At 37.6% G+C, this 21443-nt stretch overlaps 1 protein-coding gene across 1 annotated transcript in view; it reads left to right on the top strand.

Annotated features, from left to right (window-relative positions):
- The first annotated feature begins 3575 nt into the window (after positions 1-3575).
- The window catches only part of vsig8a (V-set and immunoglobulin domain containing 8a), a 69580-nt gene continuing 51712 nt past the window's right edge, over positions 3576-21443 (top strand). Inside the window, exon 1 of the mRNA XM_020938200.2 lies at positions 3576-3785. Coding sequence (XP_020793859.1) covers positions 3752-3785 — 34 coding nt within the window. The 5' untranslated portion in view covers positions 3576-3751. The remainder of the gene's footprint in view (positions 3786-21443) is intronic.

Here is a 21443-nt window from a genome sequence, read left to right as displayed (position 1 = left end):
TCTGTTACCATGACCTTTCTTAATAAAAAATCTCATTACTCAAAAAGTAAGAGGTTTTTCAACCTAATCTTGTACCAACTATATGAAGCAAATATTCAAACCAGTTTGTTAAGGATATGTAAGTGAGAACCAAGCTAGTTATCACTGTTTGGATTTATTGCCCAAAAAAGTGCTGCATATTTCATTCCCTCCGTTACTGACATGAGTTTTTAAATTTTTTGTCAACAACTTGAAAGAATATCACAGGTTTAACTTGACCCTGTTGGAGTGTAACTCTTTCCTACATTCTGATACTTTACTTATTTCAATAGTCCCTCTAGTTTCTGAATAAGAGCTATTTGAATGTAAAAAATCTGCCCCTGTTTCTCTCCGTTACTGCTTGACCGGACCCATCTATACTTGTACTGGAATACAGGTACTCAAAATGACTATTCAGAATACGTATTTTTGACGAAGACCATCTTGCTGGTCGAAACGCGTTGGCGTTCCTTCATGTAATAAAGGACTTTTAATATACTGTATTCAGTTGGAGTGCCTCGGGTTTGTACCTTACCCATTTTTACATTTTCCTGTAATTGTAATTTTCTGTTCTAAGATCGCTGTCTTAACCCTCGTAGAGCACTTGTACTGTTATTTTTTTACTCTTTTAAGACCCAGTGAAGCGCTCTACCTCTCTTGCTTTATCTAACGTATTTTTTGGTACTTTTATTTAGTTATTTCCCAACATTGGTTACGTACATAATAACATTACACAAGTAGAAGTACAATAGCCTGATTCATCAGACGGTTTTCACTTTGTGGAAACCATCTGTCCTCGCAGCATTAGGATTCGTTCGCTTGATGGTAAGCGGGTATATTTTTTTATTTAACCAATCACTGCTGTTTGGTCGTAATGTATGTAAATCCCATAGGAAGAAGGGCAATAACGTCTTACCCCTTGATAAAAATTCACCAAACATTCTCTGTGTTCCGGCTTTAAATCCTCGATCTCAGGAATTGTTGCAACACAGAATGTCTGTCTTCGTCTACATCCATCTCGACCACTTTGTTTATTGTCGTGCTGTACCACAAAAGAGACCCAGACAGACACTTGAGTTTAACGTCATGGCTTTACAGCTCTTCACTGGTTCGCCGGTGCGCGATCTACAACTTCTGGGGTTCTTGCAAACTATCTAGTGTATTCCGATTCCTGACCTAGTCACTGGAAAGAAATTAAATTGAGCAGAGGCACTAGGTGGCGCCAGCCTGGTTAGAAGTACAATGCGCTGGTCCTGGAAGTGATTCAACAGAGAGTTAATGTTGTACTCAAATTTCTATTTAAGGGACTCTTGTGAACTTTAAGCCATGTTAGAATGTTTTTCTTATTTGACACCTGTCTCTTTCTATCTTTTTTTGTTACTTATTTAGAATTTATTCTACCATTTATGTTTTTGCTCTTTGTTATTATGTTATATTGTGATGCGTGAGCTACTGTGTCCAAATTATTTCCCTTGTGGATCAGTAAAGTTTGTCTAAGTCTAAGTCTAAATGTTACCTCCCCTAAAACAAACCTGGAGTTGTGTTTTGTTTCATTCACACATGTTTGAGTAACCTTTTATTATTTTTATTGTCATGGAACAGAGTGTTTTCTGTTTGAGAGAAGAACTCAGCCTAATCGTGCAGAGTTTGTGTGTTAAACATGCATGAAAGGAACAAAACACAACTCCAGGTCTGTTTGTGATGAGGAAACAAAAGTTTAAATTATAGTTGACAAAATGTGAAAAGTTAAATCATTTCTGAAGGAGCAGTGCAAGAAATTGAGAGAAACATTTTTTCAACATAAAACTTCTGTCTTTTGTACAGTGACAAGTGACAAGAGTAAAAGCCAAACATTTTACTCAGCTAAGTGTTATTACATTGTCAAATATAGTATCCCTGTAGCAGTAAGACAATGATTTCTGGAAACTACTGAGAAATGAACGTACTTAAGTCAATGTAAATGTTCTTATCTGTCACTAGCCAATCACAGCCTGCTGCCTTTGGCCAATCAGGTCGCAGAGCAGTCAGGTGAAAAGCACAAAAACCCCCGAGGATATTTACATTACAGCATCTGCTATGTAAATATGAGGCCATTTCATTTTCACATCTAAATTATAGAACAAATAAAAAGAGAAGAGAACATGTTCAGGTACAGGAAATGTTTTGCACAGAGAATATTCATTTTGTAAGATCATCTATAATGTATGAAAACACTGCATGATAAAGAATGTGAAAAACTGTATTTTTTAAAGGTGCATTATGTAACTTTTCTAGTTATGTGTCCGCCAAACTTTTCTCCATGGGGATGTTATTGCTTTGTCTGGAATGTTTCACTGTATGGCATTAAACAGCTCTACCTTACATTTACTCAAATACAGGTGGTTTCATAGCTCAAACATACTTAGAAAAACAGGCATTCTGGCTGTGAGCGGGGTCACCTCTCCACAGATCTGACCTGTAACTTGGTCTGGTTTGGTCTCCATGAAGATAGAAATTTTTACTACCATACTGTAAAACAATCCAGACAAAGCAATAACATGGAGAAAGTTTGGCGGATGTTTCACCAGAAAAGTTACATAATGCACCTTTAAAAATGTTTTCATATATAAATTATATGTAAAAAATTTGAAAATTTTGCCAGGTTTAAATGTCTTACTTGATTGTTTGGACATAATAGACAGAAAAATAAATAAATAATGTAAAATAAAATAATACACAATACAAAATAGTACAAATATAACTGTCTAATGTATCTTCTAATTTAAAAAAATTTTTGAGTGCGTTTTCATCTTTAATAAAATATTTGAAAAATGATTCTGTAACAAAGAAAGTAATCTTTAATCAAAATGGATTCTGTGGAAAAAATAATAATAATAAAATCAAAATAAATAAATACAATTTCCTAACATTTTTAGATTTTTTTTTTCCTTGTATGTTTTAGTTTTTAATAAAATATTTGAAAACTAATTCTGTAACAAAAAATAAATAAATGAATAAAAAAAAAATACAATACAATACAATTGCTGAACATATTTTAATTTTTTTTCATGTATGTATTCATCTTTAATAAAATATCTGAAAACTGATTCTGTAACATCAACAACAAAAAAAATCGAATACCATTGCCGAACATTTTTTTCAGATTGTTTTTGTATGTTTTCATTTTTAATAAAAGTGGGATTATGTAAAAAAAATAAAAATAAAAAAATGCATTAAATATTTTCAGATTTTTTTTTTTCATGTATGTTTGCATCTTTAATAAAATAAAAACTGATTCTGAAACAAACAAACAAAAACACAGATAAAAAGTATGATAACATGATGTCACAAGTGTTCCAATCATGATGAGGTGTAGAGTTTATTTAGAGAACATGTGACTTCCTTGTAAAGTGCTTCAATGCTCTGTATAAATATTATCCATGCCAAAGAAAACTGGTGCAAACAGGTAAAACAGGTGAGGCTGGACCAATCAGACGGATTATGCTAATGAGGGGGAGGCGGCTTGAGTGAGAGAAGAGTCAGTTGCACCACTCTGCTGTCTGCATGTGCCCAGGACTGAAACTCACCCACGTTTATCTAGTTTCAGTCACTTTTTAAACACTGTAGCTAGTATAAATTTAGTTTTTAGTTTTGTTTTTTTATACCCAAGAATTTTTAGTTTAAAAAAATTTAGAAAAAGTTTAGACAAGAACCTGAAAGATCCTTCGTACTCAAAGTTTCACCTCAGCCTGCGATGTTCTTGATATACATAACAATTCTATGTGCAGGTAAGAAATCAAAATTTTATCAAAATTTTATAGAAAAATATATAACAATACTCAAAAAAAAAGTTGTTTGTTATTTAGGTAAACAGGTGATTGCTTGGATTGGAAGTAGAACAGCTTCTTATCACATAAATATTACAGTACATTTTAATTTTTTTATTTTTGAATTGTTTTGGAAAATATTGTGGTATTATCTAAAAACATTACAGTATATTTAGATTTTTTTTTTTTATTTTTTTTGGAACAGTATGTTAAACAACTGCTACTTACTATATAAACATCACTGCAACTTCCCTTAACATCATTTGAAGTATTATCATGTCTTATAGTCTTTTATAGCTGGTTTTCAGTAAAGAAAAATAACATTAAGTAGGATTACTGTGCGAGCTTGTTTCTGTTGTACAATACAGGCCTCGGTGGTGTAAGCTTTCCCTTAGTTGTCATAGCGACGGGGCTCCTCCAATCACACGCCGACCTCCTGTCCCCAGACTCGCCTCGGTAGCGTCTGCGGGGAGTATGTGGGACCTGTTGGTGTGTTTTGTTTTTTCTCGTGTAAGGTGTGGTCCGTTCATTGTGAAGTATGTGAGAGCTGATGATTGAGGTATTTGTGAAGGAAAGTGGATACTCTTGTCTGGGGTTCGTGTCAATGGGATGAACAAAAGTATAAAAGGCTGGTTTGTGGCCCAATTTTCCTTTTGAGTTTCCTTCTGGGTTCTGAAATTGCGCACTTTCTTTTCTTTTTTTAAAGATGGTCATATGGTACCACCCTTTCTTAGATCCTTTACTTACACAGTTTGATACATAATCCTTTTCACTTGTAAATGTAATATAACACAGGCGCACAATGAAACAGAATCAAAAAGAGAGAACAAAAGTGCTTTTCCACTGAGCTGAATGTTGGTGGTTTAAATCCTGCTCTCCATCTGTTTTCTTCCGCTTATCTGGAGCCGGGTCACAGGGGCAGCAGTCTAAGCAGAGACTCCCAGATTTCCTCCACCCTGGATACTTCCTCCAGCTCCTCCAGGGGGACCCCAAGGCGTTCCCAGGCCAGCCAAGAGACATAGTCCCTCCAGCGTGTCCTGGGTCTTGTCCAGGTTTCCCAGTTCCACTTATATACATTGAGGTGCCGTATTATGTTGGCTGCTGCTTTATGGGAAAGTGTTCTTACAGGAGTTATTCGGACCATGAGTGAAGTAGAAGTGTTTAAGATATAAGGCTCAATGCTTCCATTTTAAATTGGTAAAAATCAAACACTGAAAACTTTAAACTCAAGTTGTAATGTTTAGTAAATACAACTTCATAGAGTCAGTTTTACTGCTCTTGTGGTTGTATGTGTGTGAGGCAGCTTTGAATTTGAGCATTTTTAGTTGGATCTGAAACATTAAGCTGTTTGTTCACGTGTGGTGTGCAGTGGAACAGGTCTTTACATTTTATGTAGTTTTGAAGCGTGTAGTGTGACGCTGGAGTCCTACATAAACGTCAATATGAATGTAATGAAGCCAAGCTCTTAACAGTCATGTCCTGTCTTCTGTCCGGCCCTTCAGTCAAACTTTAGGACCCTATGTGGCCCGCGAGCCGAAAAGTTTGCCCAACCCTGCTCCAGCGTGTCCTGGGTCTTGTCCAGGTCTTCCCCTTTCTCCTCCTGGTGGGACATGTCTGGAACACAACTCGAAGGATGTGTCCAGGAGGCATTCAGAACAGATGCCCAAGCCACCTCAGCTGGCTCCTCTCGACGTGAAGGCGCAGTACCTCGCTATTCGGAGCTCCTCCCGTGTGACTGAGCTCCTCACCCTATCTTTAAGGAAGTGCCCAGCCACCCTGCGGAGGAAACTCATTTCAACTGTTTGTATCCGCGATCTCGTCCTTTCGGGCATTATCCAAAGCTCATGACCATAGGTGAGGGGAGGAACGTAGACTGACCAGTAAATCGAGAGTTTTGCCTTTCAGCTCAACCCCCTCTTCACCACAACGGTCTGAAACAGCAACCTCATCACTGCAGACGCTGCACCGATCCACCTGTCAATCACACGAGATGTTGATTGACAGTGACATTCTCGACATTTAAAAAAAAAAATTGGTCATTGGTGGAGTGGTCAGATCTACTGGCCCACAGGATGCTGGTGCGATTCCAACTCCCACAGATGAATGCTGATGTTGTGTCCTTGGACAAGACACTTTACCCACCTCATCCCCAGTGTTTGAGTACACAGATGTATGAATATGTGAGTGTGAATGGGTGAGTGGTTCCTTCATGTTAAGAGCCTTGAGTCCCTTGAAGGTGGAAAAGTGCAATATAAAAATGCACTATTTAGTTTGAAAGTGCCATCCTTGATTTTCACTTTTTTTAAAAATATGAAAAACAGAACTAGTTCATTCTAAAACTGTTTGCAGTGCTCCAAAGTTATTCCTCACTTACCTTATGCATTCTGAGCATCCTAATGATTCATTCATTTCATAACTTTCTCAGATATTCTTAGACTCTGACCTCAGTGTTATCCAATATTCTGTATAAGTCTATCTCTTCGTTATGTTATGATCTGATCTATGTTATATCTCTAGTCTCTACTCTCGTCTATGTAAGAATCTGATCTAAAAAGTTCAGGTGAAGTTTATATAAAAGTTCTTTTCATTCATCAGTATCATCTTTGCACTTTGTCCTTATGACCTCTTATATTGCTGAGATATTTTTATTACTTATTTCTCTTGTATTTTATTTTTACTTGTACATGCTGTATACAGTTTTATAATTATACCTTATTTGATGCCAGTCTCTTGATATTGTTGCTACTTATTAATTAATTACATTAATATATATATATACATATATATTTTCTCTTTGTTATTATAATATATGGTGACGTGTGAGCTACTGTGTGCACATTAGAGATGGGCATTCGATGAAATTTTCTTAATCGATCGTCGGAAGAATTAACGATCGATTATCGATTAATCATTAACGTTTTTATATTAAAATGATCATCATTATTATTACTATCTGCACTACTAATCTGCATAAATAAATTCAACTTTACGACATATAAACCGTAACGACTCTAGAGCCACATCAATCCGTTTGACATTATAATGTGTTTAATTCAGTTTTGCGCAACTCTCACAGAAACAAAACTTAAAACCGCATCGCTAATTTGCATAAACTCAGCGAAGATAAAACTACAGCTCTTGTGTCGCTGATGTGGTCAATTTCTGTCAGATTAAAAGACATGACTCAGTGGAATACAGGTTAGTGTGACCAGATTTGCTTTTGTCAAAACCAGGACACCGTACGGGGGGAGGGAGGTGGGGACTCCTCATTGACATTGCGCGACTCTCACCTGGTAAAGCTTTTTCCCACTGAACACTGAAACATATGTGCTGCTTTGTACACTGTGCACGTGGACTCACACTTGTCCCGAACGCAATGGAAAGCGTGGAATTTCTTGTACAAATCATCGTTAAATACGCATTTGTGCTTCGGTACGTTGCAGACTGACCGACTGTTTGTGTTTGCTCGCTCCTTCTGAATGCAGAGACACATGTACAGACCTGTTTGTTCACGCTACGCACAGCAACCTACATTCGGTTTGTCGATTAAAATTAACATAATCGATGAAATTCTTAATGATCAATTATCGATTAATCGATTAATCATGCCCATCCCTAGTGCACATAATTAAAAAGTAATAATAATATAAATTTTGTCTAAGTACCATAAGTCTAAGTCTGATACATTCATTAATTTTGGGGTTATTTTGGGGGGGGGGGGTTTGGAGTACAATCTAGTCTAGATTCTTCTCAGAATGGTTGATATTACAGAAAATAAGTGGGTTACATATTTCGAGAAAGAGAGTTCCTTTTTATCAGAAGCTGGACAAACAGAAATGAATTAAGAAAAAAGTTCAAGGGCCCTCGGAATTTTATCAAAGACACGGAAGATTTTCAGACTGGTATCAGCATTGCTACTGAATGTCTGGCTGAATTCTTTTAGTGCCAATTGTTCTGAGTAAATCGAGTATTCTACAGATTCTTTAGCCTCACCAGCAACATGAATTGTCTCGATTTTTAGTCTTAAGAGGTCACAAACTCTCGAGGATACATCTTGTTTGGCTACAGCTGAAGTGTTTACATGTGATACGTCGACCAATCACAGGGCGGCACTGTGGTTTGGGGGGAAGCTGGAGCCGAACAAACCAAAACAAATAGAGACGTCAACAAATGTACTTCAGCCTATTTCAGTAGAAGAACAGACTATAGTATATTTGTGAAAAACATACAGAAGGTAAGATCTTTGTGCATTTGTGGACAGGGAAGATGTCTGTGCTTTTTCCAAACTGGACGCAACAAATGTGTGATTTTCCGGCTTGTTCTGCTGTTGTGGCATTCCAACCATTTGTTTGACCGCTCTGATCATAGGTTCTGGTCACTTTTAGTGAGAACTGTTCCAAATTGATAATGTGTAGAATAGTCTGGAGTAGTTACCGACACTGGGCTCGACGACCGACTGTGATAAAACCCATTGAAGTAAATGTGATCAGTGGTAAAATGAAGACGTCATATATATGTGCGTGTGTTTGGATTAATCTTGAATTTGGCGCCTCCTCTCTTTTAATCACATGTACCCAGTGTGCTTGGTTAGTTGCGTGTCAGTGGGAAATGATGAAAACAGGAGGTATTGTCGTAATGGTTGATTAAACGAACATAAAGGAACGCTACGACGACATGTAGATTTTCTCATTTTTCTTAAATTTTGTCAGACTTACTATCGCGAACAGAACCTCCCGGAAGTTGTCATTGCATGATTCCAAACGTCTTCCTGGTTTGTAATCAGAAGGGCTACGCATACTGTATCAGTCTAGTAATAGTACATATTAATGAACTTACTGACAATAAAGGTTTATTTGGTAAACTGATATACTACTGTTGAATTGTTTACCATGACAACACTGTATTTCCTTTACGTGGGTAGTCGGCTTCAGGTCTTGTGTCCCTGGCGTGATCACATAGCCTGATTCATCAGCCGGTTTCACTTCGTAGAAACCATCTGACCTCGCAGTATTAGGATGCGTTCGCTCAATGGTAGGCAGGTACTTTTTTTATTTTACCAGTCGCTGCTATTTGGTTGTGACGTATGTAATATGCTAACAGGGCTAACTGGTATATTAAGCTTCCCAAATCCTGTAGGAAGAAGAGCAGTTACGTCTTTCCCCTTGATAAAATTCACCAAATATTCTCTTTGATTCGGCTTTAAATCCTCGATCTCGGGAATCGCTGCCAACACAGACTGCATGACTTCGTCTACATCCATCTCGAGCACTCTTTTACTTTTTTTTACTGTTGTGCCGTACCACAGAAGGGACCCAGACAGGAGCTTGAGTTTGAAGTCATGACTTCACAGCTCTTCACTGATCGGCCGATGCGCGGTCTACAACTTCCGAGATTCTTGCAAACCGTCTAGTCAGTGTATTCCAATTCCTGACCTAGTCGCTGGAGAGAAATGGAATTGAGAATAGGCACTAGGCGGACTGGCTAACACATATCAGTCTATTCTTATTCTTGACCAAAACGCAAACCAGGAAGATGTTTGGAAACACGCAATGACAACTGCCGGTGTAGTTCCCGACACTGGGCTCGCAGAAAGACTGAAAGGTGATCAGCGGTAAAATGAAGACTGCATACCTATGTGCTGTTTGGAATCATCTTGAGTTTGGCACCTCATCTCTTCTAATCGCATGTACCCAGTGCGCTCGGAGTTGTGCGTCAGTGGGAAATGATGAAAACTGAGGTACAGGTGTTAATTGTGGATTATCTGAACATAACAGAATGCTACAATGGCATGGAGATGAAGAAAACTGGGCCATTTAAAAAAAAATCCTAGATTTTGTCTTGACTTACTACTGTGAACAGACCCCCGCGGAAGTTGTCATTGCATGATTCCAAACGTCTTCCTGGTTTGTGACGTAAGCGTGAATAGAGCCTATTCTAATCAGAGGGCTACACATACTGTATCAGTCTAGCAATAGTACATATTAATGAAGTTACTGACAATAAAGGGTCTTAATAGTTTATTTGGTAAGCTGATATACTTCTGTTGCATTGTTTACCGTGACAACACTGTATTTCCTTTATGTGGAGAGTCGGCTTCAGGTTTTGTATCTCTGGCGTGATCACATAGCCTGATTCATCATCCGGTTTCATTTCGTAGAAACCGTCTGACCTCGCCGCATTAGAGTTTGTGCGCTCGATGGTAGACGGGTACTTTTTTAATTGAACCAATCGCTGCTGTTTGGTCGTGACGTATGTAATGCACCGCTAATAGGGCTAACTGGTATATTGAGCTTTTCCCAAATGCTGTAGAAAGAATGGCAATAACGTCTTTCCCCTTGGTAAAATTCACCAAACATTGTCTTTGTTCCGGCTTTAAATCCTCGATCTTGGGAATCGCTACCAACACAGACTGTATGGCTTTGTCTACATCCATCTCGACCGCTCTTTTACTTTTTTTACTGTTGTGCTGTACTACAAAAGGGACCCAGACAGGTGCTTGAGTTTGAAGTCATGGCTTCACAGCTCTTCACTGATTGGCTGGTGTGCGGTCTACAACTTCCAAGGTTCTTGCAAACCTTCTAGTGTATTCCGATTCCTGACCTAGTCGCTGTAGAGAAATGAAATTGAGTATAGGCATTAGGCGGACTGGCTAACACATATCAGTCTCTTCTTATTCTTGACCACCAATAGACTGTATTCACGCTTACGTCACAAGCCAGGAAGACGTTTGGAAACATACGATAACAACTTCCGGTGTAGTTCCCAACACTGGACTCGTCGGCCGACCATGATCAAACCCACTGAAGTAAATGTGATCAGCGGTAAAATGAAGACTGCAGACGTATGTGCTGTTTGGAATCATCTTGAATTTGGCACCTTTTCTCTTCTAATCGCATGTACCCAGTGTGCTCGGAGTTGTGTGTCAGTGGGAAAATGATCAAAACTGAGGTATGGTTGGAATTGTTGATGAGTCGAACATAACGGAACGCTACAATGACACGTACATGAAGAAAACTGGGACATTTTCTTCCTGGTTTGTGACGTAAGTGTGAGTAGAGCAGGTGCGCTCAATAGTCAGGAAAATACGGTATAATTTTGTCTGGACAAGAGCAAAACTTTGAAGAATTTTTTCTCACTTTCACGCTCTGGTGAGTTAAGCTGTTTTGCCTTCGTAGGGCAGAACACTGTATTTGCTTTTCGTGGGTAGTCGGCTTCCAGGTTTTGTATCCCTGGAGTGATCGTGGTCCGTCTGTACCAGAACAAACGTGTTCAAAAACCACAAAACACAGAAGTTTTTGTTTATTTCATGGGAGGTAAAACACACAGCACTTGATTTCTCGCACTAGCTACGATCCACGGCGCTCGTATATCGCCTCCCATTACCTTGAGCTCCATAAATATGAAGTTCATTTACCATTTGAAGTGTGCAGACATTAATTAAAATAAAGCAACAAACAGCGACCTTTTAAAAATTCATTAGTGTAGAAAAAGTTCAGCAGCTGTTTGCGATAGCTGTTACCGTGGTTACGCGAATACTGAAGAGGTAGAGTCGCCAGGTGCGCCGTGTGGTCCTGCTAACACCTGTCACCGAAGGCTGCCGTGACTACAGCAAGCAAATGTTTAGATGGAATTAAAGACTGAAGGGATAAAAATACCTTGTCCCCACTTTGTGCCGCTACTCCAGCTTTGTGCTCCTCCGTGTTTTTAAAAATCACAGTTAATTTTAGGTCAAGGTTAAAGTGGAAATGGCTTGGTTTGGTGGGATAGAACCAATGGAAAATAATGAATGTTCCATAGAATCACATTAAACGTAAAGGTGTAACTTTTTTGGTTGGGGGTTTGTCACCTGCTTGTTTCTATGGAGATGTCATTGCTCTGTCTGGAATGTTCCACAGTATGACATTAAACAGCTCTACTTTTCATTTATTCAATTATAGGTGGTTTAATAGCTCAAAACTACCTCGAAAAAACTGTATTCTGTCTGTGAGCGGGGTCGCCTCTCCACAGGTCTGACCTGTAACTTGGTCTGGTTTGGTCTCCATGAAGATAGAAATGTTTAATGCCATATTGTGAAACATTCCAGACAAACTGAAGAACTGAAGAAGCAGCTTGGATGAGCTGCAAAACATATTTGACCAAATAAACCTTTGTTCATTTGACAAATTGAATTTCTCCTTTTGCCAATCCAGACAAAGAATTCGACGGCCCCTCCACCAGAAAAGTCACACAATGCACCTTTAATTCTTACATTTAATTAGGTGTGTCAAACTAATTGCGATTAATTAATTACAGCCATATTTAGCGTGTTGTTTTTTTAATCGTGTTAATCTAATTTTAACTTTACTGTTGCCTTATTATAAAAAATATATATAAACACAGCGGAATGGAAATGACTGTTAAAGTTTGTTAAACAATAAATGACTTTATAGAAGTCACTTTTTTTGTTATATATCCGTCTTTTGATCTGTCACAATAATGTAATAATGAATTTAAATGAAAATATCTTGAGAGCTAAATTGCTTTTGAGGATAAATTGAAGGCTTTTCTCAGCAATGTTTAGGTGAGATTAAAAAAGAGATTAATTGGATCAATTCATTTCAGATCATAATTAATTAATCTCTCTAAATTTTTTTACTACATTTAATACAATTGCAGATTTTTTTTTTTTTTACAAGTTCAGTGAAAATCATGTCTTCATATGTGTAAGCAGGGTAACATCTCCACAGATCTTACTTGTAACTTGGTGTGGTGGTGTTACTTGCTTGTTACAATGGAAATACAGTAGATATGTTTAATGTCATACTGTGGAACATACCAGGCAATGCAATATCATCTCCATGGAGACAAGCTGGTGGCGGACTCTCCATCATAAAATGTACACAGTGCACCTTTAAATCAGTCAAGAGTTTTGAGCAGTTTGTGTCCAGCCAAAATGAAGGGACATTTTATACACAAGGAACATATTTTTTTTTCCTGACATAACATAAATTTCACCAAATAAAGTTGTTGCTACATTTTTAATTTCCGTCAACATTACAGCAGTACAGTATGTCCAACCACGAAGTGAAATTATAAACTAAGAATGACCCAAAACTTTTTGTTAACTCATTGAACCTGATTGAAAGAAGAGAAGCCGGGTTTCTTGTGTCCTTTTTTTGATTTGTTCCTTTGATCAGAAGCTCTAGAATTGTGTGTCAGTGTGATCTTTATGTGGTGCCTTTTTTTTGTTTGTATCTGAAGTAAAAAAAAAAAAAAAAAAAAACTTCAGCAAAATTTGTCAAAATCTTCAACTAAGAAATGTTTTACTCTGATATAAGTTCAATCCACGATTTAACGATTTTACAGTAAAACATTTCTTAGAGTTAAACATTTCCTAGAGGTTAGACTACGAAATGTTTTACTCTAATATAAGTTCAACCCACGATTTAAGGATTTTTACACTAAAAACACCTTATGGTCATATGTACACAAAATAATAATAATAAAAATCAAACACTTTTTTTTTCTAATCTTTGTTTTAAAACTGAATTGTGAGCTTTTAAGCATGTTAGAATGTTGCTACCTCCTCAAAAACAGACCTGGCATTGCTCAAAATGCTGTGTTCCACCTTGTGATGTCATCAAGTGATAGTTATAAAGTTAGCCTGAATAGATTTGCTCTTCAATAAGAGTAAGAGTAATCGTCTTAAGACCCACTTTTATTCTCTGGCTTTTAACACCGTGTGAGTTGTGTGGTCCTCTGTGTTGTTTTTTTTTTATTTTTATGTGTTTTTAATTGGTTTTATTGATTTAATTTATTTATTGGTTTATTTATTTCTATTCTATGATTTTGTTTTAATTTTATTTTACTGGTTTTATTATTTTAAGACTAGTATTATTTTAGTAGTTTATTTTATCATCTTATTATTGTTGTTATTATTATGTATTTGTGCAGCACTTTGGAAACAGTTTGTCTGTGAAATGTGCTATAGAAATAAAGAAGATAGGATTGGATACATTGTTGCTTTAAAAAAAAAAAAAAAGAAAAGTCTATAATATCTTGTGTTGGACAGAGGATTGAAGATTTTCCATGAGGCTAAAACAAAGGATGAACCTTCAAAGTTTGGCAATTCCAGGGTAAAAAACACAGTGTAGCCCTTCTTGTATTTCCACTCAATGACATCACAAGGTGACAAACAGTGAGAGTGTTTTCTGTTTAAGAGAACAACACAGCCTAGATATGCAGCGTTTGTGTTTTAAACGTGTGAATGAAACAAAACACAATTCCAGGTGTGTTTGTGACGAGGAAACAACATTATAAATTTGCATAACATAGACTTTTACACGTAAAAATTATTAATTACCAACTATTTTGAAGAAAAACTAGATTTTTGTGTTAGATTAGTTCAGATTTCAGTTTTCTCTCAAATGTTGACGCCCCTGGATGTGTTTAAAATGCAAAAGATTTCATCAATATTACATTGTTTTCCCCTAAAAGTCGTTCAGATTGAGTAAAAAATCCAAGAAAATGTAAAAACTACTCAAGTACCCGTGTTTATGTTCATACAGGAGTCTTTCTTATTTAGACATCTGATCCAAACCTTGTTATTTTCCGCTGGATTGAGCCCCTCTGTGTCTGCAGTCTATACACTCCATTTGAAGACATTTTGTAGCAGAACTTTGAAATAGTTTTTTTCTTTCTTCTGATGATGGGCACTCTTAAGAGGCTGGAGGAAAACACTTTACTGTGGCCGGTGTATGAATGCGCCTTGGGCCTTGGGTTGAGCAGAGAAAATAGTTCTCTCAAAATAACCTTCAAAGTTTGTGTAGCTGGAGTGGACAGTGGCCTCACAGCTGTATTCACACTGTCAGGTTTCTGTGTAGGTTATATTGTAGTTAAGGTGAGGGTTAGAGAGAATAGAGAATATAAGAATATAAGAAACGTCTTGAGTGTTTAAGGCAATTTAGAATATGTTTTATGTTATGCAGAATTGACTCTTGTGAGCTTTAAGTCATGTTAGAATGTTGTTAACTCATCAAAAACAGACCTGGACTTGTGTTTTGTGAAGGTGGAAGGTGGGTAATACAGAGGAGCACTTCCTATATTACCACATGACATCACAAGGTGGAACTGAGTTTTTATGTTTGAGAGAAGTACTAACTAGAATAATAAATATGCAGGGTTTCTGTGTTAAACGTGCAAATGAAACAACACAAATCCAGGTATGTTTGTGATGATGAAACATTATAACATAAATCAGAATATAGCCCTAGAGCAGGGGTCATCAAACTAAGGTCCACGGGCCAACTCCGGTCCTCCATGCCCCTTTGACCAGCCCTCCAGCCCCTCCGCCCCCCACCACTTGAACTGGCCCTATGAAGCAATCCTGTCATGACCTATTTTTGGCCAATAATAACACATCTGCATCTTGTATTTTGTCGCTTTATTTTTTATTTTTTTCAATAACAAAATTATATTTTTATGAAGTATTTATATTATTATATGACATATTTACATTTGCTGCAGAATTTTTCACCTGACAAGCTCAAGATCAAACAGTGACAGTCAACATACGTGCAGAGTTCTGTAGTGCAGTTAAAGACAACAACATGGTAAGTGTTAAAAAGTTAACAGAGAGTGCCGAGTTTTCAAAGAACAGTGGATGAACAATGATATTGTTCAGTGTGAGGACCGTGCATTTTGTCTGATATGTAAAGAAAGTGTGGTAGTTTTCAAAGATATAATCTGTCGTCAGGGTCAAACAATTCTGTTATACAGATGACCTGACCCCAGCCCCCATCACAGTCAGGAGCCATAATATGACCTCCAGAGAAAAAAGTTTGGTGAGCCCTGTTACCCCTGTTACTGCGACTACTGCTACTGCTAGTGATGCTACTACTTCTACTACAACTACATTTATTTATTTATTTATTTATTTAAAATGGATGGTGTATATTAATGAACATATGTAATTACAGTGTGAATATGCCAGATTATAGCAAAAAAGATCATTTCCATCTGTTGTCATTTGGCAGCTGAGAACAGTACAAAATACACAACAGTTAAACAAACACGGAACAGTAGAAGAGCAGATTATAAGTGTTCATAGACCTGGTTATCCTACTACTACCAGAGGTGGGGACTTGAACTTGGGACTCAACTTGGACTTGAAGGTCAGTGACTTTTGACCTGATTCGGGCTTGAGCACTATGACCTGAGAAGACTTGATGCTTCTCCTAAAAATGACCAGTATATGTTTCTTGAAAATATGTTTCTAATTTACAGTTGATACATGCCGTGCTTAATTTTAGAGGAACGAACTGGAACATGTCCCTACTACTTCTCCATTTCTTAATTTGGATATAATTGAAGTACTGTGATCTGGTATCCTCAAATGTACTACAGTAATGTACAGTACAATACAGTCAAACAGACTATTTCAGTGCTGACTAGATAACAAAATAACTGCATTTTTAAATCTGAATTCTTTCTATTCTGACCGTAATGATTCACACTAAGATCTTGTCAAGACATTTAAAAAGCTAAAATTTGGATTTCAACAACTCTTATATAAATATACCATGACTTTTTAAGTACAATTTAGTTTAAAAGTCATATAAATTACAAAAATCTAAGCTGTATTTGGTACTTTGGTTTAAAGACTTGAAATGACTTGAAGCTCAAAGCAGACGACTTGGACTTGACTTGGACTTATGGGCCAGTGACTCGAGACTCGACTTGGACTTGCCTGTATTTGACTTGGGACTTGACTCGGACTTAAGGTTAAAGATTTGAGACTTACTTGAGACTTGCAAAACAATGACTTGGTCCCACCTCTGATACCACAACCACCACCACTACTACTACTACTACTACTACTACTACTACTACTACTGTTTATAGCTGGTGTGTGAATGCACCTTGGGCCGTAGGTTGAACAGAGAAACTAGTTCTCTCAAAATCTGTGTGGACAGTGGCCTCAGAGCAGTTTTCATGCTGCCAAGTGAAGTTATTATCCATGTGAGATTGTTTTCAGGGTGAGGAGGGTCAGAGATGTGTGACGTCATGTAAAAGATCATTTGAAAACTTTAGTCTTTAGTACTACTACTACTGCTGCTACTGTTTCTACTACTACTACTACTACCAAGCCCGGCAACAGAAATCTGAGGGTCCAGTACTACTTCTGTGAGTGAGTGATGTTACTACTACTACTACTACTACTACTACTACTACTACTACTACTACTACTACTACTACTACTACTACTACTCTACTACTACTACTACTACTACTACTACTACTACTACAGCTACTTCTGCTAGTGTGTGAAGCTACTATTGCTACTTCTACGACCACTACTGCTGCTAGTACTACTTCTACTACAACTACTGCTACTACTACTATTACTGCTACAACTGCTACTACTACTACTACTACTACTTCTACTGCAAGTGATTGATGCTACTACTACTTCTACTGCAAGTGATTGATGCTACTACTACTACTACTACTGCAAGTGATTGATCCTACTACTACTACTACTAATACTACTACTACTGCAAATGATTTGATGCCACTACTACTACTACTACTACTACTACTACTACTACTACTACTACTACTACTACTACTACTACTACTACTACTACTACTGCAAGTGATTGATCCTACTACTATTACTACTACTACTACTACTGCAAGTGATTGATCCTACTACTATTACTACTACTACTACTACTGCAAGTGATTGATCCTACTACTACTAATACCGTTACTGCTGCACGTACTACTGCTAATCAGTGTGGGGGACGTTACTTGAAAAAAGTCATGTTTGCTCATTACTTATTACTTCTTTTAAAAGTAATCCTTTACTTTACTTAAGTTACTTTCCATAGAGGATAACGTTTATGTTACTTGTTACTTTTTGGTGGCAAATTCCAAAAGGCTAAATACCAGCACGAGACCAACAGTCAACAAGTACCATAAGGGAAAACTGAGAAGAACATTGTAGAGAGAGTTCAAGAAGATGTGAAAATGCTAAGAGGTAAACATTTGGGGTCCACACAGGGGATTCAACTCAGCGGGCGAAGGACGGCCGCTTGTTGCAGGAGGACCCCCCGAGGTTTTCCCCATTTTTATATACCAATTCCCCTAAACGCTGCCGATACTTCATTATAGTTATATAGCTATAAGTTAGAAACACGTTCAGTTTGTTCTGGGGTCATCGAAACATGTCAAATACGTCTGCATACATCAATATGCGTTGGAGATAAGTTCAATATAAGTCACACATAGGTTCAAAGCACGTTACTCATAAGTTATGGGGACACTAGACATTATCTCAATGTATTTGGACTCATGAGTAACTTACAATTAATGTTGTGAACATGTGCCAGCGATCGCATAACTTACCTACAACTTATCGCCCGTGTATGCAGGACGTATAAGTGCACGGTGACATACATTGAGAAAATTGAGAATCAAAATGTTGAAAGTATACCAGCGTGCTTCAGCGTGCTCATAACTTACACAAAACTTACCTATAACTTACGAAGTACGCCAGAGTATTTGCCAAATTTTTCATACGTCGACATACGCTTAAGGTAGAGCTGTTTAAGGTTATACTGTGGAACATTCCAGACAGAGCTATCACATCTCCATAGAAACAAGCAGGTGAAGGACCCCCAACCAGAAAGTTACATTCAAGTTTGATTTAAACCACATCTGCAAGTCTATACACGTCTGTACAATGAGTTCCTTTTTCTTCCACAAATGACACTTCCCACATAATATTACAAATTAGACCTGCTTTGGGGCCTATTACTGTAATTAGTCGCAATTACAGTTAATTACAATAACTCTTAAGCAGGCGGCAGCAGTGCATGTCGTCAATAGAATATGGTGGGAGGTGATTGTTAGCTTTCCTTTAGCCCGAGCGCATTTAAAACCCAGACTGAACCCTGCTACTGTCTGCATTCTAACTCCAACGATAGCAATGTGAAAGTATAATCCCCCAGTAATTGCCTGAAGAAGAGGATTAGGCAGCTACCAGCCACCATTACATGCATGCAAATGATTGAGGAAGCAAAAAGTACTTTGTTATGTGTTTAAAATGTATTATTATACTACGTACTGTATTTTTGCATAATTTTTTGCATATATTTGACTTCACTGTACTTTACATAATGTTTTTGTCCTTTATACTGAAGTATTTATGGATTGTTTTGAAGAAGTCCCAGGTGAATTTGTGTTTAAAATATAGGTCTGTACAGTAATTCATTTTGTTTGGATTGATGAAGTCAGTTAACATTTGTGTAAAAAGATCAAAAACATAGTAAAGTTTGAAAACAGAATAATTAATGAATAGTGGAGACTTTTACTTTCACTTTTACTAGCGTTTTGATGGAGTAGTATGGGAGATGTTTGTAAACTAAGTGCCGATGCCTTGTACTAAAACACACTTATAAGATTATATTTAAGATTTAGCTAAAAATGTATAATTGTTTCACCACTTTGGCAATTTTCTTGTGTTTGAAATGTTACTTTCTGGTTGGAAATCAAGACATCATGTTAAAGGGACAGTCCGGAATTTTGGACATAGGACCTCATTTCCTAGTGAGCCAGAGTGCTGGAGACGTGTGGACACAAAAATATTCTATCCAGTCCTTGAATTTGCAGAGGTCGCTGGTGCTAGGCTAGTGCATGTCTACCTACTCCACAAAACACCCAAAACAAATCAGTTATTACACCAGTCTGTTGATGTGACAATAGAATCAATGTTTGAAATAAAACTAAACTTGCATTGCATGAATCATCACATGTTGAGGGACTATTTTTTCATATATCAGTCCGCCGCTGCCAAGTTTTCTATCAGGAAGTACAATTTCTGCTGCTGCTCAGACATAAATCCTTCAAATGCAAGGTTAGTTTTACTTCTAAAATTATTCTGTCAACACAGACAGTTACATCGACAGTCTGGTGTAATAACAGATTTGCTTTGGGTGCTTTGTGGAGTGGGTAAGACTGTTTTTAGCAGCAGGCTAACTATGCTATTGACATGCACTAGCCTAGCACCAGTGACCTCTGCAAATACAAGGACTGGATGGAATATTTTAAAAAGTTTCTCCACACGTCTCCAACACTCTGGCTCACTAGGAAATGAGGCCCTATGTCCAAAATTCTGGACTGTCCCTTTAAGGAATTCCATAACTCTTACCTTGCCAACCATGTTATACAGTGGTCTAAAACTCCTTTATGGTAAAATGGAAAATGGCCACATTATTACAGAGCGTTTTTCCACCTTCAAGTCACTCAAAGCTCTTTACATCAAGGAACCACTCATCCATTCACACACACTTTCATACACCAGTGTACGCAGACACTAGGGGCGAGTATGTTAAGTGTTTTGCCCAAGGACACAGAGACAGCTTTCATCTGTGGGAGCAGGAATCTCACTGCCAACCTGTGGGTCAGTGGATTTGTCCGCTCAACTGATAATGTTTATGTCAAGAGTGGGAGTCAAACCGCCAACCTTCTCATCAGTGGACAGAAGGCTCTTACCAACTGAGCTACTGCCGCCCTGTAGCTCAGTTGTACAGATAACTTTTCTTTAAAAAAAAAAATAAAAATAGAAGAAAACACCTTTATTTTGTTGAAATAATGTTTAAATTAAAAAATGGTTTCTTTTGTGTAAATTGTGACAAACGTTTTGGATTGAATTCTCTCAGTGTGATGGGACTTTCTAAGGTTATGTTTACACTGAATTGAATCACCGTATAACCGTATCGGAAAGATTTGCATCCACACAAGTCGTTTCTGTGTCCGCAAGCCTTCCCTATCCACACAGCTTTGAGCATATTTGTTTACGTTTTACAGAAATGAAACTGAAAACCATATGGCTAATTTGCATAAAGTAAGCGCTCAGAAAACAACTCGCTCCTTGTGTCCTGATGCGGTTCAGCTTCTGTCAGACTAAAGGACACGATTCAGTGGAATATGAGTGTTCTTTCTGTGACAGAGGGGTGTTCTGCTGATGGTGAGTCTGTTCTGTGCAAGTAGTTCTAGCTATGCTGTTTCCTGTTTGTCTATGTTTTGTTTAAACTGTTTTCCGCAATAGCATCACATGACCGATATCACAAACCCAGCGAATCAGGAAGGTCACAAGTGGTCCAATAAGGATGCAAATAGAGCTCCTACGTCAGTGTATCAGTGTTTTCAGGTGTCCACACAGTGCCGGATCAGATCTGTACTCAGATGAATTCATGGGAACTCCCGGCACCAGATCGTTCCACCTCTGAAGCCGTTTTCCATCAGATTAGTGTGGACCAACACTGTATCCAAAACGAAAACAACTCGAATACATACTAGTGTGGACGGGACCTTAAATAGAACTCTCTACTTCCTATAATTTTAAACATGTTTTTCAAATTTTCTTTATAAATTGATCCTTGATTTGTGTAATACTATCTTATACATTTACAACAGGTATTATCCCACCAAATTAAGTCAAACTTGGAGAATCATCAAAACCTGCCATAAAGAAAGAACATCTGGACCAATCTGCCATGATACCAAACGCTGAAGTACTCTATATTTCAACAGCAACAACAGCATATAGAAAATAAACCATAATACTGAAAC

Source organism: Boleophthalmus pectinirostris, unplaced genomic scaffold (genome assembly GCF_026225935.1).
Source record: "Boleophthalmus pectinirostris isolate CB_2022bp ecotype Guang Dong unplaced genomic scaffold, ASM2622593v1 HiC_scaffold_18, whole genome shotgun sequence".
NCBI classification, from domain to species: Eukaryota; Metazoa; Chordata; class Actinopteri; order Gobiiformes; family Gobiidae; genus Boleophthalmus; species Boleophthalmus pectinirostris.
Note: the sequence above shows the minus strand (reverse complement) of the source record. Positions and strands in the feature narration are given on the sequence as shown.